Source organism: Schistocerca cancellata, chromosome 1 (genome assembly GCF_023864275.1).
Source record: "Schistocerca cancellata isolate TAMUIC-IGC-003103 chromosome 1, iqSchCanc2.1, whole genome shotgun sequence".
NCBI lineage: Eukaryota > Metazoa > Arthropoda > Insecta > Orthoptera > Acrididae > Schistocerca > Schistocerca cancellata.
Window position 1 is genome coordinate 574080998 of NC_064626.1, and position 26670 is coordinate 574107667.

A 26670-nucleotide genomic window follows, 5' to 3' on the forward strand; every position below is an offset into this window, starting at 1 on the left:
TTTTTGTAAGTGATAGAACCTATTTTAGTACCTAATTTAAGATTTTTAGAACCTAAAAGTCCAAGGTCTAGTGATAATGTTACATACAAAAACCTCCCCCCCCCCCAATGAACCATAGACCTTGCCGTTGGTGGGGAGGCTTGCGTGCCTCAGCGATACAGATAGCTGTACCGTAGGTGCAACCACAACGGAGGGGTATCTGTTAGGAGGCCAGACAAATGTATGGTTCCTGAAGAGGGACAGCAGCCTTTTCAGTATTTGCAGGTGCAACAGTCTGGATGATTAACTGATCTGGCCTTGTAACACTAACCAAAACGGCCTTGCTGTGCTGGTACTGCGAAAGGCTGAAAGCAAGGGGAAACTGCAGCCGTAATTTTTCCCGAGGGCATGCAGCTTTACTGTATGGATAAATGATGATGGCGTCCTCTTGGGTAAAATATTCCGGATGTAAAATAGCCCCCCATTCGGATCTCCAGGCGGGGACTACTCAGGAGGACATTGTTATCAGGAGAAAGAAAACTGGTGTTCTACGGATCGGAGCGTGGAATGTCGGATCCCTTAATCAGGCAGGTAGGTTAGAAAATTTAAAAAGGGAAATGGATAGGTTAAAGCAGGATATAGTGAAGTTTGGTGGCAGGAGGAACAAGACTTTTGGTCAGGTGAATACAGGGTTATAAATACAAAATCAAATAAGGGTAATGCAGGAGTAGGTTTAATAATGAATAGGAAAATAGGAATGCGGGTAAGCTACTACAAACAGCACAGCGAATGCATTGTTGTGGCCAAGATAGACACGAAGCCCACGCCTACGACAGTAGTACAAGTCTATATGCCAACTAGCTCTGCAGATGACGAAGAAATTGAAGAAATGTATGATGAGATAAAAGAAATTATTCAGATACTGAAGGGAGACAAAAATTTAATAGTCATGGGTGACTGGAATTCGATAGTAGGAAAAGGAAGAGAAGGAAACGTAGTAGGTGAATATGGACTGGGGGTAAGAAATGAAAGAGGAAGCCGCCTGGTGGAATTTTGCACACAGCACAACTTAATCATAGCTAACACTTGGTTCAAGAATCATAAAAGAAGGTTGTATGTATGGAAGAAGCCTGGAGATACTGACAGGTTTCAGATACATTATATAATGGTAAGACAGATTTAGGAACCAGGTTTTAAATTGTAAGACATTTCCAGGGGCAGATGTGGACTCTGACCACAATCTATTGGTTATGAACTGTAGATTAAAACTGAAGAAACTGCAAAAAGGTGGGAATTTAAGGAGATGGGACCTGGATAAACTGAAAGAACCAGAGGTTGTACAGAGTTTCAGGGAGAGCATAAGGGAACATTTAACAGGAATGGGGGAAAGAAATACAGTAGAAGAAGAATGGGTAGCTTTGAGGTATGAAATAGTGAAGGCAGGAGAGGATCAAGTAGGTAAAAAGACGAGGGGGAGTAGAAATCCTTGGGTAACAGAATAGATACTGAATTTAATTGACGAAAGAGGAAAACACAAAAATACAGTAAATTAAGCAGGCAAAAAGGAATACAAACGTCTCAAAAATGAGATTGATGGGAAGTGCAAAATGGCTAAGCAGGGATGGCTAGAGGACAAATGTAAGGGTGTAGAGGCTTATCTCACGAGGTGTAAGATAGATACTGCATACAGGAAAATTAAAGAGACCTTTGGAGAAAAGAGAACCACTTGCATGAATATCAAGAGCTCAGATGGAAACCCAGTTCTAAGCAAAGAAGGGAAAGCAGAAAGGTGGAAGGAATATATAGAGGGTCTATACAGGGGCGATGTTCTTGTAGACAATATTATGGAAATGGAAGAGGATGTAGATGAAGATGAAATGGGAGATATGACACTGCGTGAAGGGTTTGACAGAACACTGAAAGACCTAAGTCAAAATAAGGCCCCTGGAGTAGAAAACACTCCATTAGAACTACTGACAGCCTTGGGAGAGCCAGTCCTGACAAAACTCTACCTTCTGGTGATCAAAATGTATGAGACAGGCGAAATACCCTCAGACTTCAAGAAGAATATAATAATTCCATTCCCAAAGAAAGCAGGCGTTGACAGATGTGAAAACTGCCGAACTGTCAGTTTAATAAGTCACGGCTGCAAAATACTGACGCAAATTCTTTACAGACAAATGGAAAAACTGGTAGAAGCCGACCTCGGCGAAGATCAGTTTGGATTCCGCAGAAATGTTGAAACACGTGAGGCAATACTGACCCTACGACTTATCTTAGAAGCTAGATTAAGAAAAGGCAAACCTATGTTTCTAGCATTTGTAGACTTAGAGAAAGCTTTTGACAATGTTGACTGGAATACTCCTCTTTCAAACTCTGAAGGTGGCAGGAGTAAAATACAGGGAGAGAAAGGCTATTTACAATTTGTACAGAAACCAGATGGCAGGTATAAGAGTCGAGGGACATGAAAGGGAAGCAGTGGTTGGGAAGGGAGTGAGACAGGGTTGTAGCCTCTCCCCAATATTATTCAATCTGTATATTGAGCAAGCAGTGAAGGAAACAAAAGAAAAATTCGGAGTAGGTTTTAAAATCCGTGGAGAAGAAATAAAAACTTTACGGTTCGCCGATGACATTGTAATTATGTCAGAGATAGCAAAGGACTTGGAAGAGCAGTTGAACGGAATGGACAGTGTCTCGAAAGGAGGATATACGATGAACATCAACAAAAGCAAAATGAGGATAATGGAATGTAGTCGAATTAAATCAGGTGATGCTGAGGGAGTTAGATCAGGAAATGAGATGCTTAAAGTAGTAAAGGAGTTTTGCTATTTGGGGAGCAAAATAACTGATGATGGTCGAAGTAGAGAGGATATAAAATGTAGACTGGCAATGGTAAGGAAAGAGTTTCTGAAGAAGAGAAATTTGTTAACATCGAGTATAGATTTAAGTGTCAGGAAGTCGTTTCTGAAAGTATTTGTATGGAGTACAGCCATGTATGGAAGCAAAACATGGACGATAAATAGTTTGGACAAAAAGAGAATAGAAGCTTTCGAAATGTGGTGCTACAGACGAATGCTGAAGATTAGATGGGTAAATCATATAACTAATGAGGAGGTACTGAATAGAATTGGGGAGAAGAGGAGTTTGTGGGACAACTTGACGAGAAGAAGGGACCAGTTGCTAGGACATGTTCTGAGGCATCAAGGGATCACCAATTTAGTACTGGAGGGCAGCGTGGAGTGTAAAAATCGTAGAGGGAGACCAAGAGATGAATACACTAAGCAGATTCAGAAGGATGTAGGCTGCAGTACGTACTGGGAGATGATGAAGCTTGCACAGGATAGAGTAGCATGGAGAGCTGCATCAAACCAGTCTGAGGACTGAAGACCAACCACCACCACCACCACCACCACCACCACCAACAACAACAACAACAAAAACCTTCCTCATGCATTAGTTTATCTATTAGTGAAAATTGTATCACAATCTCCACAGTAGTTCCTGAGATTGGCCTACAGATACAAACAGAAAAATACAGCAGGAGTTCAGTTTATAATTTGTATACATGCCACAAACTTTCATTAACTTAATACTTTTTTATTTCAAAGCCTCAGGCAAAAACACCAATTGGCATCTCAGTTGAAAGACAGCATCAAGAATAAAAAAGAAATTGCTGTATTCAAAAGCTGTTTTATTCAGCTACTGGTACAGAAACACAATTACATAAATAGGGAAATCCTTAAATATTATCCTTTATTTCTTAAATAAAAAGAAAACAAGTGTACTTTACTTTTTGCTGCCAGCATAACATATTGAGAAAAGTTATTACTGACACTGGGTAGAACCAGCTTGTCCACACTAAATGAGGGAACACCGTTTCTCAGCTGCAGAAACTTAATCCAGCTGAATCATCATCCATCAACAGGGTCTTCCCTCCTCCCTCCCACAACTCTGCTTGGTTCTTTATTTAATCACATTTAACTGATGTGGAAAAGACAGGCTATTATCATCACAACAAAGTCCTGATATGTCACACGTGCTGCAATATTTACGGCAGCATTCAGAGAAATCATCATTTCCTTCTACAGAAACTGATACTGACCCACAGTCTGCAGGGTTCAACACAGTCCATTTGGTTACAGCATTTTAGGCAGCAGCAAACATTTGCATAATCTATAAAACATTCGTTTTCATGACATCCTTTCTTTTGAGGAATGAAGTTGACCGCTGCACAACAGCCATTCTGTATTTAGTTTCCACAGGATGAATTATGCCCAGGTCTAGAGGCTTCAGCTGTTTTGTACAGTTAGCAGGAAGATACACATCAACATTCCTGAGAAATGACATTATGTTTGGTTGTGCAGGACATCTGTCAGTCATAAGAATGATATTCCTTCCTGCTGCACCCATCTCGGCATCTAAATTCCTAAGAAACTTCATACAAATTCCAGCAGTTCTCCAGAGACACACAGTAGTTTTCTCATATTTTTAATAAATTAGAGGAGACCCCACTTCTGCCAAGACTGAAATTATTTCTCATAACCTTAGCAGTTGTAGCAAAATATTCATACTCCAATGTTCAATAACTTCTAAGTCCACTCTCTCTGTACAGTCTTTTGGTTGCCTGTCTTCTACACCTCAACTTGGGCCATCATTAAAAGTTTTGACCTGCTTTTAGGAAAGAACTGAAGCAATTCATCTGCAATCACACAAGTTGCAACTCTCTCTTCTGTTACCCATTGTCTCTTCTTCACCACAAATATTGCATGGAATGACAGAATCGAGAGAACTGAGGCTCAAACTGTATGTAGCCTACCCACTTCCAGTTCAGATAATTGTACAGATGCTGACTGGAACAGGTAATTGTCCAATTAAACTGTATGCCCCTTTAAGCAACAAAGCATGAAAGTTCTCCCTTTTTAATGCAGAAGGGTGATGACTTTCAAGATTCAAAAGTGCTTGCTTATTTTTCACTGTATACTGCACAAAGAAAACAATGCCAAATTGTATTTCTTTGTCGCATTGAAGAGTTTAACGTGCCGATTGTGTTCAACGTCACAAACAATTTTCAGCTGTACTGAGTCTTAAACTTTCTTCAGTGTAAAATTCAATATTCAGATAAGAAACACAATGTGATCAATTGGTGCACTAGTATCTATTTGTAACATTTTCTGTGACATATCACGTGACTCACACGAGGAAATTGGCAGTTGTTCAAAATTATCAATCAAATATTATGACCTACCTACTGGAATGAGAGTCAACTTTTTTCCTTCAGGAATTTAATGCAACTGATTTGAAAAGATTGGGAATTTTGTTGTAACTGGGTTTATGTTTCCAAACTATTTAGTATTTGTTCCTTAAAGCAACTTTTGCTAAACAATTTCAGTAACGATGTTCTTATGGCAATTTTGGCAGGGCTGTACCATTATGCTGAGCCCTGCAAAGTGACGTGAGTCAAGTCATCATCATCATCATTTAAGACTGATTATGCCTTTCAGCGTTCAGTCTGGAGCATAGCCCCCCTTATACAGTTCCTCCATGATCCCCTATTCAGTGCTAACATTGGTGCCTCTTCTGATGTTAAACCTATTACTTCAAAATCATTCTTAACCGAATCCAGGTACCTTCTCCTCGGTCTGCCCCGACTCCTCCTACCCTCTACTGCTGAATCCATGAGTCTCTTGGGTAACCTTGCTTCTCCCATGCGTGTAACATGACCCCACCATCTAAGCCTGTTCGCCCTGACTGCTTCCTTGGTACTGACTTCCTTCTTGCAGAAGAGAGTAGATCGTAGCTGAGCGCTCACTGCATTAGCTTTGCTACACCTCGCTTCCAGTTCTTTCACTATGTTGCCATCCTGTGAGAATATGCATCCTAAGGACTTGAAACCATCCACCTGTTCTAACTTTGTTCCTCCTATTTGGCACTCAATCCGTTTATATTTCTTTCCCACTGACATTACTTTCGTTTTGGAGATGCTAATCTTCATACCATAGTCCTTACATTTCTGATCTAGCTCTGAAATATTACTTTGCAAACTTTCAATCGAATCTGCCATCACAACTAAGTCATCCGCATACGCAAGACTGCTTATTTTGTGTTCACATATCTTAATCTCACCCAGCCAGTCTATTGTTTTCAACATATGATCCATAAATAATATGAACAACAGTGGAGACAGGTTGCAGCCTTGTCTTACCCCTGAAACTACTCTGAACCATGAACTCAATTTACCGTCAACTCTAACTGCTGCCTGACTATCCATGTAAAGACCTTTAATTGCTTGCAAAAGTTTGCCTCCTATTCCATAACCTCATAGAACAGACAACAACTTCCTCCTAGGAACCCGGTCATATGCCTTTTCTAGATCTATAAAGCATACATACAATTCCCTGTTCCACTCATAACACTTCTCCATTATTTGCCGTAAGCTAAAGATCTGGTCCTGACAACCTCTAAGAGGCCTAAACCCACACTGATTTTCATCCAATTGGTCCTCAACTAATACTCGCACTTTCCTTTCAACAATACCTGAGAAGATTTTACCCACAACACTGATTAAAGAGATACCTCTGTAGTTGTTACAATCTTTTCTGTTTCCATGTTTAAAGATTGGTGGGATTACTGCTTTTGTCCAGTCTGATGGAACCTGTCCTGACTCCCAGGCCATTTCAATTATCCTGTGTAGCCATTTAAGACCTGACATTCCACTGTATTTGATGAGTTCTGACTTAATTTCATCCACCCCAGCCGCTTTATTGCACTGCAATCTATTGACCATTTTCTCCACTTCCTCAAATGTGATTCTATTTCCATCGTCATTCCTATCCCATTCTACCTCGAAATCTGAAACATTACTGATCGTATTTTCACCTACATTGAGCAACTCTTCAAAATTTTCCCTCCATCTGCCCAAGGCATCCACAGGATTCACCAGCAGTTTTCCTGACCTGTCCAAAATACTTGTCATTTCCTTCTTACCTCCCTTTCGAAGACTGCTAATTACACTCCAGAATGGTTTTCCAGCAGCTTGACCCATAGTCTCCAACCTGTTTCCAAAGTCTTCCCAAGATTTCTTCTTGGATGCTGCAAATATCTGTTTGGCTTTGTTTCTTTCTTCAACATAACTTTCTCTGTCTACCTGAGTTCTAGTATGTAGCCATTTTTGATACGCCTTCTTTTTCCTTTTACAGGCTGCCTTGACTGTGTCATTCCACCAAGCTGTTTGCTTCATCCTACTTTTACACACTACTGTTCCAAGACATTCTTTAGCCACTTCTAGTACTGCATCCCTGTACCTTGTCCATTCCTTTTCCAATGACTGTAATTGACTACATTCAACTAACTGGTACCTTTCTGAGATCGCTGTTATGTACTTGTGCCTGATTTCCTTATCCTGAAGTTTCTCCACTCTTATCCTCCTACATATGGACCTGACCTCCTGCACTTTCAGCCTCACAATCCCAATTTCACTGCAGATTAAATAATGATCAGTGTCATCAAAGAATCCCCTGAATACACGTGTGTCCCTCACAGCCTTCCTGAATTCCTGATCTGTTGTTATATAGTCAATGACAGATCTGGTTCCCCTGCCTTCCCATGGTATACCGGTGAATGTTCTTATGTTTAAAAAAGGAGTTTGTGATTACTAAGCCCATACTGGCACAGAAATCCAAGAGTTGTTTCCCGTTCCTGTTGGCCTCCATATCCTCTCCAAATTTACCCATAACCTTTTCATACCCTTCTGTTCGATTTCCAATCCTGGCGTTAAAATCACCCATGAGCAGAACACTGTCCTTGTCCTTTACTCTAACAACTACATCACTGAGTGCCTCATAAAAACTATCCATCTTATCTTGATCTGTCCCTTCACAATGCGAATATACTGACACAATCCTAATTTTCTTGCAAGACACTGTCAAATCTATCCACATCAAGTATTTGCGTATAAAAAACTCTAAATGATTACAGCATCAATTAATCTTTAGAATAATACAGAATGGCGCAGAGAAATGAGAAAATCTGAAATAATCAGAGAAAATGAAGGGAACTTCAAAACTTTACCTGATGCCGAAATGTGTGTGCTATACGAGTGAAATTTAATTATGCTTCGCTTTTTAAAAATTGCACTATTTAAGTGTCGTCCTTTTGCCGGACACATTCATTAAGTCGATTCTGAAGTTTTTGCACAGTGCAGCACAATGTGTTCTCCAGGATGCTGGCAATGTTCTTTTCAACTTGAATCTTGAGCTAGGCAAGTTTTCTTGGTCTAATCTGGTACACTACACTCTCCAACAGTCCCCATAATAAGTAGTCACAGACTGAAAAGTCTGGTGATCGACGTGGTCACCTGATGTTAGCATTCCTTGAAATCTTGTAATCCCCAAACAAACATTTCAATATACTTGGGGAGTGTGTGAGATAGTTCCATCCTGTGGAAACCAGATGTGCTGAATGTCACGATTTGGGAGAGAATGGAGCCTTGGTCCAAAAATGCCTCTCTCATGCTGGCACATCAAAGAGAGATGTCACACAGTGAAGCAGCCTCCATCTTCAGAGAAGTAAGGGCCTGTCATCCCACGACAACACAGCACATTGTACAGTACCTAAAGCACTGTGTGATATCCATAAATTTTGAATAAAGTTAGCATTCTCACTTATTTTAGCCAAGAGGATTTCACAAAACTGTATGTGTAGGATCAGCTGTGGTCATCAGTCTCTAGGGGCTTACACACTACTCACTCTAACTTACGCTAAGGACAACACACACCAATGCCCGAGAGAGGACTTGAACCCCCCGTGGGGGGAGCCGCGCAAACCGTGTCAAGGCACCTCAGGCTGCACGGCTACCCCACACAGCTATATGGGTGAAATTGAACGTTACGGAGTATTCTTTGCACATTCCGATGTCCAAGTCACAAGGACGAAGCAATTTTTCACACTGAATGACGAGGATCCTTCCCACTGCAGCCTGCAAAGTATAAATGTTTTCTGGGGTATGTACTGACAATACACCTCCCCTAGGCCACTTTTTCAAAGTCCAATCAGTTTCTTTAGAACTACAGACCCAGGTGTTGGTTGTTTGGTTGTGTGCGAAGAAGGAACTTGACCACGGGTTGAGGGGAGAGGGCGATGGGGTTTGAGATCTCATAATGATGCTGAAACACACTTCGTATAGCTGTCACATTGTCACCAATTTTTGTGCACACTCACTGTGACTACACTCCTCTGCAACTAAATGTCCATTACTACTTGATAGTATGGCATCTCCCTCCTTCCCCCCCTCCTCCCTCCACAACCACCCATTCTTATTGAATATACAGGGCTTCCAACATCAGCTTCAAATGCTCTTGGTTCTCTGCAACACCCTGTACAAATACAGACCTTTTAAGAAATTACTACATGCATAATGTTTGCCAAATCCCATAACTATTTATGATGACTTGTCCATATCATTGTAAAAATGATCGAAACATAAATATGTAAGATAATTGTAGTAGCTCTTGTCTGCTTTAATACTGGCAACGTGTTTTCGACAGCCTCCATTTCCAATCCTAATATTGGCATCAGCACGGAGCAAGAGCTATGTGTGCTGTCTCCCTCTCCTCCCCCCCCCCCCCCCCCCAACATTTTGTACAGAAAGTGTATGATAATACATAACATGCACTAAAATTACTGTATGAAACCCCCCCCCCCCCCTCTCTCTCTCTCTCTCTCTCTCTCTCTCTCTCTCTCTCTCTCTCTCTCTCTCACACACACACACACACACACACACACACACAATGCCCGTATCCTCTTATTGATTGAGCAAACAGATCATAAATTGGAGTAAACACAGTATTATTTTATATTTTATAATCAATTTAAAAATGGTCATAACATTTAAATGTACCGTTCCATTGCTTCCAACTGAAGAACTCTAAGACGTCGGACTCTTAAGCTAGTAGGAAATTCTGTAGAAAGTGTGTGCACACATCTGTCTGCGACATCCAGTCTGTTACAGTCCAAGGCTGCAACACAGACCTGCTCAAGGACCAGCAACCCTATTTAAAAAAAGAGTCAGGACAATGAAAATAATATTTTTGGAAAAAAACAAAATGAAAATTGATTTTATTGCATGATAAAAAATAAAGTATGTGTAGAAATAGTTTATCAAGATTATGTAATATTTCATACAATAAGAAACACTGTTCACTTGCACCTATAATTTAGGAAACACTGAAAAGTAAGGGAAGTTGTTTTTGTCACCACTAACATGCACCAACCACGATGTTTCTGGCATCTAAGCTGAAATGTGCACCTCTTCCCTCATTTTCAATATTTGTCACTTCAAGATTACAGATTGTAGATTTCCTGTTACGAAACAGCAAAAATTGCAGAGATGGCTTGTGTAAAGAAATTTGAATGAGATTCATTTCTAGTTTTGTAATTTCAATTGCAGTTTTAAAACATAATGTTACCAGATATACAAGAATGCTGAGAGTTGAATAATTTGCCACTTATAGCTGACTCAAGTTCCTACAATGTCAATGGTTATACACTTACAGAATGTATGTATGGTAAGTCTCCCCTGACCCACAGTTCTGGGTGACTTTCCTGAAATCTACCCCTTTTTCGAGACCTCTCCAATCCTTTTCTTTCACCCCTCTTCCTTCCCCTTCAACCCTTCTGCCTGAAGAAGGAGCCACTGGCCCCAAAAGCTTGCCAGTTACAACCGTCTTCCGTGTGAGTTCTGCCGCCGCTTGATGAGTAGATTTTTTATATATCCATTAAATAATTTACAGCTTATAGCTAGTGAAAAGATGGCATCCAAGCTTTCTTGAAAAAGCTAAGGTGGCCTGGACTGTCATTAGTACTCTATTGAAAATTGTGTAGATATTAAAGATAATTTTAAAGAGGACATTGGAAACAAACTGCATGCTACAAAAAGTATAAGTGTTTATTCACAGTTGTAATACTTGTACATATGTATTATTAATCTTTGAAAGTTGTCCGTTGTTAGTGTAGAAACTTCTTGAGTTGACTTCAGAGGGGTGTTGCTTGTGCTTAATGGTACTACCGATATTTGAAATGTTTTAAATAAATTTTCTGTTTTAAAATGCACTTCATGTTTTATTAACGCAGTAGCAGGGATGCATAGTTGGTAATGTTTCCACGAATTGTGACAATTTTAGTTGATTTTAATGGTAATTTGACATTAGAGAATTGAAAATAATCACTCAATGGTTGACGAAAGACAGCAAATTGATAAACAGACTGGTGAAGCAAATTGGGGAACCTGGAGGATTATAATGAGAACTGTTTTAGACTGTAGGAAGGAAGATTTAGAGTTTAACATCCCGTTGATAGCAGGTTATTAGGCATTGAGCACAACCTCAGATTTGAAAGGATAGAGAAGGAAATCTGCTATGTCCCTTTCAGAGGGATCATCCTGGTATTTACCTGGAGTGATTTAGGGCAATTGCAAAAAACAGAAATCGGGATGGTCAGATGTCCTGAATACAAGTCCAGTATGCTGATCTCTGCACCACCTCTTACAGTCTATCTTGAGACTGTGACAAAATCTCTGACATTGTATATGGTGATATGATTAAGCTGCAAGTAAGTGTGCAAAATTATGAAGCTGATCTTGCTAAAAGGATTGATATCAACGTAAAATGAAGGAAACAGCTAATTCTATCCCTTGACACCAAGCCTTTATACTTTGTATTTGGGAATTCAAAGCTGCCAAACAGATTCGGGATAAGCTACATAGGATTATGATGTTTGCACAGCAGAAAACATTGATCTGCTTAGACACTAATTTTGTAACATTGTGTGGTTGTATACGAGGCCACCTAGCCAAGTTTGATTAAGTAAAAACTGACTTTATTGGACAAAATGATCAATGGCAGAGACCTTTGTGCACAATTTTTGCTAAAAGAGTTCCATTATATTTCTGTTACATGGCATGATTTACTTACTGAAGAGAAAACATGGAATATATTATTAAAAAAAGGAGTTTACATTATAAACTGAACATAACAGATCGTGATGATGAAAATGTTGCAAAGAGGTTGAAAATGAAAATTTAACAAATAATGGTGAAAGTGCATCAAACTTCATCTGAAGCAGATGTATCAAAAAGTCTCATTACAAAAAGAGATAAGATAGAAAATGCTTTTCATGTGACAAAGCGGGTCACTAATCAGAACAGTGTATAAATGTTCGGTTTGTCTTAAATGTAAGAAAAACAACCACTGATCAAATGAGTGTACTAGCACAGAGAGTAACATCAGTGGGAAGTTTAAGAAGTTCTTGCCACACAAATACTTCAAAAATTGGATGAGAGACAATTTTTCTGTAGATACAAACAAACTAGATTGTGACAAGTGGAACAATGACAGCAGTGTTTGCTGTTTTTAAGGATAATTTTTCCACTTTCCGGATGATGTACCCTTTGCGACACAAAGATAAAGGTAAAGAAAAATTAGCACTGTTTATTAAAATAATAAATGACTGAGGCTGAAATTACTGTTAGAGAATTACAGACAGACAGTGGCAACAAGTTCCATAATAAAGATGTACATAAGCTTGCTCATTCAACTGGACTGAAACATTCAATTACTGCATCATATACTCTTCAGCAGAACAGAGTTGGTGAGTGGGAAGATAGAATCTTTTGTGAGATGGCATGTTCTTGGCTCTGTTCTGCTGAATATCTATCAGAATCATTGCGGGGTGAGGCAATTTTGGCCCCAACATACACTTTGAATCAAATTGGTCAAACGAAAATTAAGGATACAACTCCAACTGAAATATTTTTGATGAAAGATGATCTTTTGATAATGTGGTATTTGGAATAGAATGCTATGCTTGGATTCCTACAAGAAACTGGAAATGCTTTGATGCTTGACACTTAATCTTTGAAAGTATATGAGGTTGGTTATGATAATTGTGTGTCTATGCAGAGACGTAAAACTCAACTGCAAACAAATTGCAAAAACCACTTACTGGAGAGATTAAAAAGGTTGTCGATCTGCCTCCACAGTTGAGGCTCATTGCTGCTGACTACCAAGCAGAGGGCATGTGTTCGGTTATCAGTACTGCCATGGATTTGGAGGTACATTCAGCCTTGTGAGGACAACTGAGGAGGTACTTAACAAATAGCAGTGGATTCCTGCCACAAAGACTGGCAATAGCCAGGAGAGCAGTGTGTTGACCTAAATTTTTCCATACTGGAGGATGATTGGTTGGTACTGACAATGTAGATGAAAAGGAAGATGCTGCAGAAACTGACTGCAATAATGCTGACTTTAAAGAGGGTGATCAACGGAATTGTATAAATGACACTGAGGGACAAGTTGACAAAAACTTGTAAGCAACAAATGAAGGCAAAGGAAGCCACAATTCTTCTTCTTCTTCTTCTTCTTCTTTTCTTCCTAGGCTTCAGTACCCCTCAATCTACCCTGAGGTGGTTGCTCCATCTTTTTCTTGGATGGCCAATATTTCTTTTTCCAGCTGGTAATCTATCTCTTACGATTTTCACACTCTCCTGTTCATCGATCCTATCTATGTGCACGTTCCATTCACACTTTCTCTTATGTACCCACTCATTAATGGAGTCCACTTTACATCCATTTCCAATGCTTTCTTCTCCCCCCCCCCCCCCCCACCCTCCCAGCTCACAGTGTCATCCCTGTAATTCTTAGCAGATTTTCTATCCTGTGGGTCAAAAAGTTTTTTTTGTTTCCAGTCTTGTCTGAGCTGTGTATGTCATAATTTGTCTCACTATTGTTTTGTATATTCTTGCCTTTGCATCTTTTCCTTTATGCTTGTTTTTCCAAACAGTATCATTTAAACACCCTGCCACTTTATTTGCTTTTGCTACTTGTTCTCTAACTTACTTTTTGACAATTCCACTGCTGGACAGATCAATACCAAGATACTGAAATATTAATCACTTGTTGAAACTTTCAGATTGCATCTAATTTGTCCCACTGAAGTGGTCATACATAAAGTATTTTGAGTGGATATGACCATATTTAGGTTTCTGGCTGCCACAATAAATAAATGTTTAAGTTTCTGCAGGTTATATTCGCTGTTTGCCAGCAGAACTGCATCACTATAACAAATGTTTTTTATTTCTTCATCCCCCATTCTATAACCACTACCACCCAATACCTTCCTTTATCACCTTGTCCATGACTACATTAAAAAGTAGCGGGCTCAAAGAGTCATCTTGCCTAATCCCACTATTAACAGCTATGCAGCTAGCTACCCTGGAACCAATTTTCACTTGGCTGTATTTTTTGGTATAAATGTCTTCAATTGTTTTTACTTATTTGGAAGAAAAACCCCATTTGTAGAGCAGGTTTACCGCATCTGTTAACTGAATCCTATCAAAAGCCTTTTTTTAAATCAATAAAACAAAGATAAGCTTGTCTATTGTATACAATGGACTTCTCTATAAACTGTCTAAGAATGAATACTGGATCTACGCATGAACTATGGGATCTAAAACCACACTGCTCCTCTGCAAGGATTGTAATACTTTTCATTTATTTTCCTTTTGTTATGAGTTTAAGGACTGAACTCAGTAGATTTATCCTTCTGTAGCTGGATGGCTCTATCTTATATTTTTTTGTACATCAACAGGATTGTAATACTAGTTTCCCATCGATCTCTGTTAACCAAATTGGTTAATTGTTCAGTTAGTGGACACCCTCCATATTTTAGTAATTCATTGGGGATCCTATCTTTCCCTGCAGACTTCCTACTTTTTAACAGAGTTAAAGCTTCTTGTGCCTCTGCATGTGAAACAGTTACATCATCATTTACTTGTATACTGATCTCTCTTCATTTTCCTGTGATTTTTTACCTTTACACAACTCCGTTAAATATTTAACCCATTATTCCTCATTCATTCAAAATTTTATTTAATTCTTCCCTCTGCTGACACATCATTCTCCAAATTTGTTTCTGCAATTCATAGAGGTCACAACTTATGTGAATGACAGAATTTGTAGAGACCATCATGTTACTATGACGATTCAGCCCATCAACCAACCAAGAATAATGCTTCTTTGTGAGACATCAAGGAGTTACTAAAAGCAGTGCAGTGAGAAAATTCTAAATAACTGGAAGAAAGCAGTGAAAGAAGAAATGAATATTCTGAAGAAAAATACGACACTGGAACTAGTTTACAAGGCTAAAACTAAAAGGTGATTGAAAATCAACAGGATTCTGCTATAAAATTAAATGAAAACAATGAAGTGGTTCAATATAAGACTCGACTGGTGACAAACAGATATAGTCAATGTTTTGGAATTTATTACTTTTACACATTTAGCCCTGTAACAGGATCTGAGACAAGAGGCCCCTGAATGTTGCTATTTAACATGATTGGTGTGTAAGTCAATTTAATGTAGGAACACCATTTCTCAACAGTATTTCGAAGGAAGAAATTTGTATGTATGAACCAGAGGACTTGGATGGTGGGTCACCTCTTTTAGTAACAATGAACTCTATTGAGAAACATTTGGAAGTCTGATGTATTTAGCACAAGGTACAGGACCGGATTTATAATATGCTGTTAATACTGAACCAAGAGTTCAATACTCACCAACACAAGAACATTTTACATTGCTCAAAGGAATATTCAGGTCTTTTAAATCAACAGTTACAGATGGCACAAATTTTGAGAAGGATGAAGTCTGCAATATTAAAGCTTACAGCAGTGTGTTGATCTTTGTACAATGAAGGAAGAACATGTAGCTGTATGTGATGCTTGCAAATCTTGTGTGTGTTTAGATCAACTTCTAAATGAAGTTACAACTGTTGCGAGTCCTCAGTTTCTATTTTGCAAATAGACAACCAAAGTGTATCAAATTTACTAAATGATCTGGGTTTTATGAATGATCATAACATGCAGAGACAACATCTCATTATATCTGCCCAGTAGTTAGTGAGAAGAAAGACGATGAAGGAACTTGTTAGTATAGTGTCTAGAAGTTTATTAGTTGTTATTACAAAAACTTCTTGAGTGCACTTCAGAGTTGTGTTGGTTGCACTTTGATAGTTTTGACAAGTTCCTGCAGTATTGTCATACTTTTGTGGCATTTTAAAAAATGTTCTGATTTAAAACTGCATTTGACATTCTATCAACGATAATCTAGTATCACTGATTAAGTAGTTTACACCTTCTTGTTTTTTGGGAATGGGACAAACACTGCTACACTGCAAATTCCTATAGTAAGCAACTTACCAATAAATACACATGGTACACAAGCTCCTGGAAAAGAAAGTATGATTTTCAGTGTCTCTTAGAAGGAATGAAGGCTAGACCTTAATGTCTCACTGATACTGAGGTCATTAGAGACAGGGCACTTGCCTGGATGAGAGAAGGAATTGGGTGTTGATTTGTTAAAGCGAACCATTCCACAGATTGCTTGGCTATAGTCGAGATGACATAAGCAGATCCCTGACGGATGCAAAGGGCTAGGCACAGCAGCTTTGCATGCCTACCTCAACCAATCATGTAATGTGATTTTGTAAACCTCTCTATGGAAACACCTCAGTGTTGTTGCAACTCTATACAAGGCTCTTGTCTCACCTACAGCTGTTTGTGCTTAGCAGCTGAAAACTGGAAATACTGCTGCTAGCTGTCAGGGATCTTATGCTGCCTCTATAGAAATTTAGTGTAGTCAGAATCAATGCACTAATAACTGAATAGAATGCATGCAAAATTAACAAAAGTCATGGGATGCAGGAAACATTACGCAACTGCAATACTAAAAGAGAGAATTGTGTATTTTATTGGAAGTGATCTTGAGTCATGGATAGGAGAGGTAAAGACATGTATCTGAAGATACCACTGATAAGAAAGTCAGCTGTCTTTTTTTGTCATCAATCTTCTGACTGGTTTGATGTGGCCCACCATGAATTCCTCTCCTGTGCTAACCTCTTCATCCCAGAGTAGCACTTGCAACCTACGTTCTCAATTATTTGCTGGATGTATTCCAATCTCTGTCTTCCTCTACAGTTTTTGCCCTCTACAGCTCCCTCTAGTACCATGGAAGTCATTCCCTCATGTCTTAACAGATGTCCTATCATCCTTTCCCTTCTCCATATCAGTGTTTTCCACATGTTCCCTTCCTCTCCTATTCTGCACAGAACCTTCTCTTTCCTTACCTAATTTTCAACATTCATCTGTAGCACCACATTTCAAATGCTTCGATTCTCTTCAGTTCGTTTTCCCACAGTCCATGTTTCACTACCATACAATGCTGTACTCTAGATGTACAATCTCAGAAATTTCTGCCTCAAATTAAGGCCAATATTTGATATTAGTAGACTTCACTTGGCCATAAATGCCCTTTCTGCCATTGCTAGTCTGCTTTTGATGTCCTCCGTGCTCCATCCATCATTGGTTATTTTACTGCCTATGTAGCAGAATTCCTTAACTTCATCTAATTCGTGACCATCAATCCTGATGTTACATTTCTTGCTCTTCTCATTTCTATTACTACTCATTACCTTTATCTTTCTTCAATTTACTCTCAATCCATACTCTGTACTCATTAGACTGTTCATTCCATTCAGCAGATCATGTAATTCTTCTTCACTTTCACTCAAGATAGCAAAGTCATCAGCAAACTGTACCACTGATATCCTTTCATCTTGAATTTTAATTCCACTCCTGAACCTTTCTTTTATTTCCATCATTGCTTCCTCTATGTACAGATTGAACAGTATGGGTGAAAGGCTACATCCTTGTCTTACACCCTTTTTAATACAAGCACTTCGTTCTTGGTCATCCACTCTTATTATTCCCTCTTGGCTGTTGTACGTATTGTATATGGCCCCTCTCTCCCTATAGCTTACCCCTACTTTTTCCAGAATTTCAAACATCTTGCACCATTTTACGTTGCTGAGTGCTTTTTCCAGGTCGACAAATCCTATGAACGTGTCTTGATTTTTCTTTAGTCTTGCTTCCATTATTAACTGCAATGTCAGAATTGCCTCTATCGCGACTTTACCTTTTCTAAAGCCAAACTGATCGTCATCTAGCACATCCTCAATTTTCTTTTCCATTCTTCTGTATATTATTCTTATAAGCAACTTGGATGCATAAGCTGTTAAGCTGATTGTATGATAATTCTCACACTTGTCAGCTTCTGCCATCTTCGAAATTTTATGAATGATGCTTTTCCGAAAGTCAGATGGTATGTCGCCAGACTCGTACACTCTACACACCAATGTGAAAAGTCGTTTTGGTGCACTTCCCCCAATGATTTTAGAAATTCTGATGTAATGTTATCTATCCCTTCTGCCTTATTTCCTCTTAAGTCCTCCAAAGGTCTTTTAAATTCTGTTTCTAATACTGGATCTCCTATCACTTCTAAATCGACACCTGTTTCTTCTTCAATCAACATTGGACAAATCTTCCCCCACATAGAGGATTTCAATGTATTTTTTTCCACCTACACGCTCTCTCTTCTGCATTTAACAGAGGAATTCCTGTTGCACTCTTAATGTTATCACCCTCACTTTCAATGTCACTGAAGGTTGTTTTGACTTTCCTGTATGCTGAGTCTGTCCTTCTGACAATCATTTCTTTTTCAATGTGTTCACATATTTTCCTACAGCCATTTCGTCTTAGCTTTCCTGCACTTCATTTCTCAGTGACTTGTATTTCTGTATTCCTGAGTTTCCCGAAACATATTTGTACTTCCTCCTTTCATCAATCTGCTGCGCTAGTATTAGTCTTCGTCATAAGAAGATGGAATTTTGTTAAAATTCAGCAAAGGCGCAGTTGGGCGATGAAGTCTGGGGCCGCTGGCAGTGTGTGGTAATAATTGGCAGCCAGAAGGCCAGGCAGAGTAAACATGGCATGGAGCTGCAGCAGCATATTGCACATACAATTTGTTTGTGTGAAGAAACAGCAAGGCAGGGAACTGCAACATTGCTTGAAGTTATTGCGATGTATGAGGCGGGGCACTAGGCCAGAGCCAGGAGGGCGATGTGTAAGTGGCTGACATATGGGAATTTACCCCTGCCATAGTTTCTGTCTCTCTCTGACACTACGTCAGAAGTGAGGGGAAAAGCAGTATAAATAGTCAGGCACTTTTAGCTAGAGACGAGTGTGTGCCAGGTCAATTGAGAGTTGGGATGGACCTGTGCTGGCTTACACTTATAGGGGCCAGTCTGGCAGCAATGTTGTAAATATTCTGTGTAACCTGTACTTTATTTCTATGTACTTGTTCAGGCTGTATTCCGCCTCCGGGGAAACAACACCGGGGTGGGACGGAACAGCAGCTGGGTACTTGGAGATTGCACGGTCTGCCTGAAGGACGGCAGTAATAGCAGTCTGCAACGGGTCCAGGATGGGCCATGTTCGCTTCCCACCTAACACACTGGGGTCCGGGCGAGGCGTACGCTGCGGGAGGCGCTGCAGCGCTGAAACAGCATCAGGGATGGCGGCGGGTGTTGCCATCCGGCAAGTACTATTAGCAGCAAGTTTTGGCACTGCATCCAGGAGGGCACGAGTTAGAGTCCGGTCCTGTCCTGGGAGAAATGGCGGCTGAGGGCCAACCACCATGGTCGGACAGAGCAGGCCAAACAGGGCAGAGGGCGGCGGGCACCAGGGACTGTAACAGTCTCCGGAATTGTGAGAAATTATGCGGTCCAACACCTGTCGCATTGGTGAGCGTTGACCAGGCGAGTGCGGCCATCTCCCAGCTGAGCGGCCTTGATGGCAGAGCAGTGGCATCAGCATACCAGGAGTTGCCGAGCTGGCTGGACTCACAGGACAACACTGCGGTTGGCACGCCGACACTACACTGCGCCCATCGTAGTACTGTAAATTATGTGAATAAAGGATACTTCCGAATACCGCTGTATGGCTCTGCACTGCCCCTTGACACTACTGAACTTGCTCAGCCTCCTGACGAAATATGGCATGGTGGGTCCTGGCTTCAGCTCGGCCATCTGGAGTCCCGGGTTCGATCATCGACACCCCGCAACAGTGGTGTCAGAAGTGGTGCCGGTTACAATGTTGGTACCGGATTTCTACTCCCACATCTTATGCCGAGCAAGTAGTGTTGGGGTGTGCCTGTGTAGAGGGGTAGTTAAGGTGTTTGGTTGCATTTGTGATGGGTGGTCGTACACTTCTTGTTACGTCTTGTCGTTTGGGAGGTGTTCGTCCGTACCATTACAGGGAGCAAAACAGGAATGTCACCTGCACATGAGCACGATGGGGATGGGTGAGTGATGTTTGATTTATTGTCATTCTTTTGTGTTTTAAGAGGTTAAGTGTCAACTAGGGTCCACGTTTTGAAGGTGTCTTTTGTAAGGCCGGAGGAGCCTGTAGATTTATCTGAATTCAGAAGGAATGGGGGACATGGCGACATAGCACCTAAGTGATGTAATATTTGTAACCTGTCAAGTCATGTATTACCATGTACAAAGTGGGTGCCAAAGAGTTGTTTTATTTGTAGCAGATTTGGACACTTGGTACGTAATTGTTCAGAATGTAGATGGACAAAGATTCGCCGCAAGAACTAAGTTTCAAGAGTAGCAGAGTGGAATTAATACTAACAGTAGAGCTATAAACAAGAATGGTAGAAACAAGACAAACAGCAGAGGCTGTGGCAGCGGAAGTTGTAGATGCTGTAACTGAGTAATTCAGGTATTGTCGGAGGCAAAGATAAGGGACAAAGAAAAATATGAAGGATTAGCGGGTTGATTTGAGGCACTGCAAGTAGGGGAAGGGACATTGGGTGAAAGTAAATTACAAGTCGTGGAGTGCCATAGACCGTTTGACCCGGCAATCATGACATTGATTAACCCCTTTTCAGGTAAAACAACGAAGGATATGTCGGTATTCCTTAATGACATTATCACAATGGCTGAGACCAATAGGTGGTCGGATGTTGTAAAGTTGAGAGTGGCAAAGTTACACTTGATAGAGGATGCCAAGTCGTAGATACTGTACCGTGAAACTTTGAACAATGTGGGGACGTTTGCAGAGCTTGAGGCTGGGTTACGCCAGAGGTTTTGAAGGGACCAGACTACTAGGGTCATTGGTCCCTTTTTCCACGAACTTTAAACACCCACAAAGAATGAGAACAAACAATGGTGATGACAAAGAGATGACATAGGACAAGAAAGACACAGACAGAGACCAGAAAAAAGGAATTAAAATCACACCGAGTGTGACAGTGGTTGGTCGACCATAGAAGCAAAAAAGGAAAAGCTAACCACCAAGAAACGCACTAAAAACCCCAGTCTAAAATCGTAGGCCAAAGGCCAGACAACACAAAAAAAGGACAAACACTTAGATCAAGCGATAAAAACCCCTTGCACAAATAAAACTCAAAACTAAATCTGCCATCGCAATGTCATCTGATAAAAGTGCAGGAAGCGTATCAGGCAGCGCAAACGTCTGCCTGCGTGGAGTTAAAAGCAGGCAGTCCAACAAGATGTGGACCACCGTCAAAGCTGACCCACAGCGACATAAAGGTGGGTCCTCGCGGCGCAATAAATAGCTGTGTGTCAAGCAGGTGTGGCCAATGCGCAGCCAGCACAGGACAACAGAGTCTTTACGAAAGACCCGCAAGGAGGAGCGCCACGCACCGGTAGCCTCCTTGATGGCTCGAAGTTTGTTGGGTGAAGGAAGGGTGTGCCATTCTTCACCACAGGTGTGAAGTACCTTCTGCCGCAAAACTGACCTCAGGTCACTATCTGAAAGGCCAATCTCCAAGGTTGGTGCACCGACAGCCTGTTTGGCCAGCGTGTCAACACATTCATTTCCTGGGATGCCGAAATGACCCGGGGTCCACACAAAGACCACAGAGCGGCCGCAATGGGCAAGAGTATGGAGGGTCTCCTGGATAGCCATCACCAGACGAGAGTGAGGGAAACACAGGTCGATAGCTCGTAAACCACTCAGGGAGTCACTACAGATAACGAAGGACTCACCTGAGCAGGAGTGGATATACTCTAGGGTGCGAGAGATGGCAACCAGCTCTGCAGTGAAAACACTGCAGCCAGCCGGCAATGAGTGTTGTTCATAATGATCCCCTAGGGTAAGAGCATAACCGACACAACCAGCAACCATCGAACCATCAGTATAGACAACATCAGAGCCTTGAAACGCGGCAACGAGTGAAAGAAAGCGGTGGCACAGGGCCTTAGGAGGGACTGTGTCCTTCGGGCCCTGTGCCAAATTGGTCTGAAGGCATGGGCGGGGCACACACCACGGGCCCAGAAAAGAGATGGAAGAGGGAAAACCTCAAGCCCAGAGAGAAGAGCTCTGACGCGAACCACCATCGTACACCCTAGCCGGGGCCACCATTCTGGAAGACTGACGACCGACTGAGGGAACAGGAGATGATAATTGGGATACCCAGGCAAGCTACAAACGAGTGTAGCATATGTGGCCAGTAATCGTTGGCAGAACCGCAGTAGAGGGACATCTGCCTCCACAAGTATGCTGTTGACAGGGCTTGTCCGGATCCCGCTGTGAAGGATGGGGTTCAGTAACTGCAAAGCAAAAGGTGATGCCAAATCGTAAGGCAGGCTCCCATAATCTAGACGGGACTGAATTAACGCCTTGTACAGCCGTAGAAGGGTACATCTATCGGCACACCAGCTGATGTGACTCAAGCAACGAAGAGCGTTAAGATGCCGCCAACATGTCTGTTTAAGCTGCTGAATATGAGGGAGCCAAGTCAACTGGGTATCAAAAACCAATCCCAAAAACTGATGCGTCTCCACCACAGCAAGAGGTTCGCTGACAAGATAAAGCCATGGCTCAGGGTGAACAGTGCGTTGCTGGCAGAAATGCATAATGCATAACGCAGGTCTTGGCAGCTGAAAACTGGAAGCCATGCGCTACAGCCCAAGACTGCACCTTGCAGATAGCACTCTGCAGCTGCCGTTCAGCAGCTGCAATGCCAGTGGAGCTAAAGTATAGGCAGAAGCCATCAGCATACAAGGAAGCTGAGACAGACGTTCCCACCATTGCAGCGAGCCCATTAATTGCAATTAAAGTGAGGCAGACACTTAAGACAGATCCTTGCGGTACCCCATTCTCCTGAACTCAGGAGGTCGCGACTTGCACATGGAAGGAACGATGCGACAGAAAATTTTGTATGAAAATCAGGAGCAGACCCCGAAGACCCCAACCATGAAGTGTAGAGAGGATGTGATGTCGCCATGTCGTATCGTTTGCCTTCCGCATGTCAAAAAAGACGGCGACCAGAAGCTGACGGTGGGCAAAGGCTGTACGAATGGCAGACTCCAGGCACACCAGATTATCGGCGGCAGAGCGGCCGTTATGGAACTCACCCTGAGACGGAGCCAGAAGGCCCCAAGACTCAAGCAGCCTACTCAACCTCCAGCTCACCAAGCGTTTGAGCAACTTGCAAAGAACGTTGGTGAGGCTAATGGGGCGGTAGCTGTCCAAATCCAGTGGGTTCTTGCCAGGTTTCAACACGGGTATTACGATGCTTTCCCGCCAATGCGATGGGAAGTCACCCTCAACTTAGATATGGTTGTAAAGGTTTAGGAGGCGTTGCTGGCAGTCCACCGAGAGGTGTTTGAGCATCTGGCAGTGGATGCAATCTGGCCCGAGAGCTGTATCAGGGCAAGCGGCTAGGGCACTTTGGAATTCCCACTCACTGAATGGAGTATTGTACGATTCAGGGTGGCGTGTGTGAAATGAAAGGATCCAACATTCCCACCACTCTTTCAGGGAGCGCAAGGCCAGTGGGTAATTCGCAGAAGCGAAACTCTGAGCAAAATGCTCTGCTAAGTGGTTTGCAATTGTGTCGGAGTCACTACAGACTGCTCCATTCAGTGAAAGCACAGGTACGCTGACGGGGGTCCGATAGCCATAGTGTCGAGTACTCTTGGCCCAAACCTGTGATGGAGAGGTACAGAGGCCAATGGTGGGAACATACCTTTCCCAGCACTCCTGCTTGTGTTGGCGAATGAGGCGGTGGGCTTGCGCACAGAGCCGTTTAAAGGCGATGAGGTGTTCCAATGAGGGATGCTGCTTGTGACGCTGGAGTGCCCGCCTGCGATCTTTAATCGCCTCAGCGATATCGGGTGACTACCAAGGCACAGTCCTCCGCAGAGGGGACCCAGAAGAACAGGGAATGGCAGATTCTGTGGCAGCAATGATGCAGGTGGTGACCGAGTAAACCAAGGAATCAATGGCGTCATTGGAAAGAGGCTCAATAGTAGCAATGGAGGTGAAGAAGTCCCAGTCAGCCTTATTCATCTATCTACATCTACATCCATACTCCGCAAGCCATCTGACGGTGTGTGGCGGAGCCCATCTGCATGGACGACAAGAAGAATGACACTGTGGAAGTGACAAAGATCGGAATGTGGTCATTACCACACAAGTCGTCATGCACACTCCATTGGACAGATGGTAATAGGCTAGGGCTGCAGATCGAAAGGTCAATGGCTGAGTACGTGCCATGCGCCACACTGAAACGTGTGAGGGCACCATTATTTAAAAGAGAAAGGTCGAGCTGTGCCAATACTTGCTCAACGATGCTGCCTCGGCCTGTTGCCACTGATCCACCCCACAGAGGGTTATGGGCATTGAAGTCGCCCAGTAATAGAAAAGGTGGCGGCAATTGGGCTATCAGTGCAGCCAGGACATGCTGCGGGACATCACCGTCCGGTGGAAGATAGAGATTGCATACAGTAACAGGCCTGAGGCGTCCACACTCTAACAGCGACAGCCTCTAAAGGTGTTTGTAGAGGGACGGACGCGCTGTAAAGGGAGTGAAGAATGTAGATGCAGACCCCACCAGATACCCTCTCATAAGCTGCCCGGTTCCTATAATAACCCTGATAGCCAAGGAGGGCGGAAGTCAGCATCGCCGGAAACCATGTTTCTTGAAGAGCAATGCAGAGGAAAGGGTGAAGGCTGAGAAGTTGTCAGAGGTCAGCAAGATGGCGGAAAAAACCGCTGCAGTTCCACTGGAGGATGACATTGTCCATGGCCGAGAAAGGCGTGAAGGGACTGGGGAGGGAGATTACGCCAATGGGTCACCTGCTGCCACTGATTGAGTACCTGTGCGAGTGACATCCATTGTGTCAGAGTCCGGCGAGATCTAGGTCCTCAGCGGACGCCAGAATCTCTACCTCGCTCTCAGACACAGAGCTTGTAGGTTGCGATGGGGTGGGTGTCACCTCAAGTTCCTTCGTCTTAGAGGTCTTCTTCTTGGACTTTTCCCACTGCTCCTTGGGTTTCACTGCCTGGGAGGGCTTCACCGATTCGGTCTCCGGGACGGAAGGAGGATTGCGAAGCCCTACAACCAGCTGCTTGTGGGCACTTATGCCACTGCCGGGCATCATCCTTCCCACTTGTGGAAACCTGGGAAGGGAGGGACCCAAGGGACCCCTTGCTTGTGGGAGGAGCCGATGAATTTTGACTCTTCTCTGATGGGTGGGGGGGGGGGGGGGGGTGTTGCTCCTGAGGTAGGTGGTGAGGGAGCAACAGGGTGGGTAGTGCCCACCATGGGCAAGAGGGCATGTGGAGTTGTACGGCTTGGTGAGCCGACTGGAATTCGCTGAACTGATGGGGCTATGACAGTTGTCATAGTGGTGGCATATGAGGAAGTCATTCGCAAAGGATGGAGTCGTTCATATTTCCTCTTAGCCTCAGTATAGGTCAGTCTGTCCAGGGTCTTGTATTCCATGATTTTCCACTCTTTCATTAAGATCCTGCAGTCTGGCAAGCAAGATGAATGATGCTCTCCGCAGTTGACACAGTTGGGAGGCAGGGCACATGGAGTATTGGGATGTGGTGGGCGTCCGCAATTTCGACATGTGAGGCTGAAAGTACAGCAGGAAGACATATGGCCAAACTTCCAGCATTTAAAGCACTGCATCGGGGGAGGGATATAGGGCTTGACATAACAGCGGTAGACCATCACCTTGACCTTTTCCGGTAATGTATCACCCTCGAAGGCCAAGATGAAGGCACCGGTAGCAATCTGATCATCCTGCGGGCCCCGATGAATGCACCAGACGAAATGAACACCTCAACGCTCTAAATTGGCGTGCAGCTCATCATCAGACTGCAAAAGAAGGTCCCTATGGAAAATAATACCCTGGACCACATTTAAACTCTTATGGGGTGTGATGGTAACTGAAACATCCCCCAACTTGTCACAAGCAACTATCCTTCGTGACTACGCAGAGGATGCCGTTTTTATCAATACTTACCCAGAGCGCATTTTGGACAAGCCCTCTACCTCCCCAAACATGTCCTGTAAATGCTCTATGAAGAATTGAGGCTTTGTTGACATGAAAGACTCCCCATCAGCTCTCGTACAAACTAGGAACCAGGGCGAATAAGTGTCACTGCCATCCTGAGCCTTATGTTCTTCCCACGGTGTGGCCAGGGAGGGGAACGATTTGGGATCGTACTTCTGAGCGTTGAATTGAGCCTGAGAATGCTTAGAGACTGCTGGCGGCTGGCCACCAGCAAGAGATGATGTACCACGCTTCATTGCGGGTCATCTGCCCTGATGCCACCCACTCCGACCAAGGGCCTTCCCCACGGGCGCTGCCCAGACTCAGCAAGGGCCACCTGGCAGGATGGCCATTGCTGGGAGTCCCGATGCCCCAGGGAGATAGGCATCTATTCCTCGGCATACATGGGGAGTTAACGGC

General features: G+C 42.7%; 1 protein-coding gene across 1 annotated transcript in view; it reads right to left on the reverse strand.

Moving 5' to 3' along the window:
- Positions 1-26670, reverse strand: part of LOC126161877 (ER membrane protein complex subunit 2-like) — a 72204-nt gene that overhangs the window by 27207 nt on the left and 18327 nt on the right. Inside the window, exon 3 of the mRNA XM_049918010.1 lies at positions 9875-10025. Within this exon, the coding sequence (XP_049773967.1) occupies positions 9875-10025 (151 nt within the window). The remainder of the gene's footprint in view (positions 1-9874; positions 10026-26670) is intronic.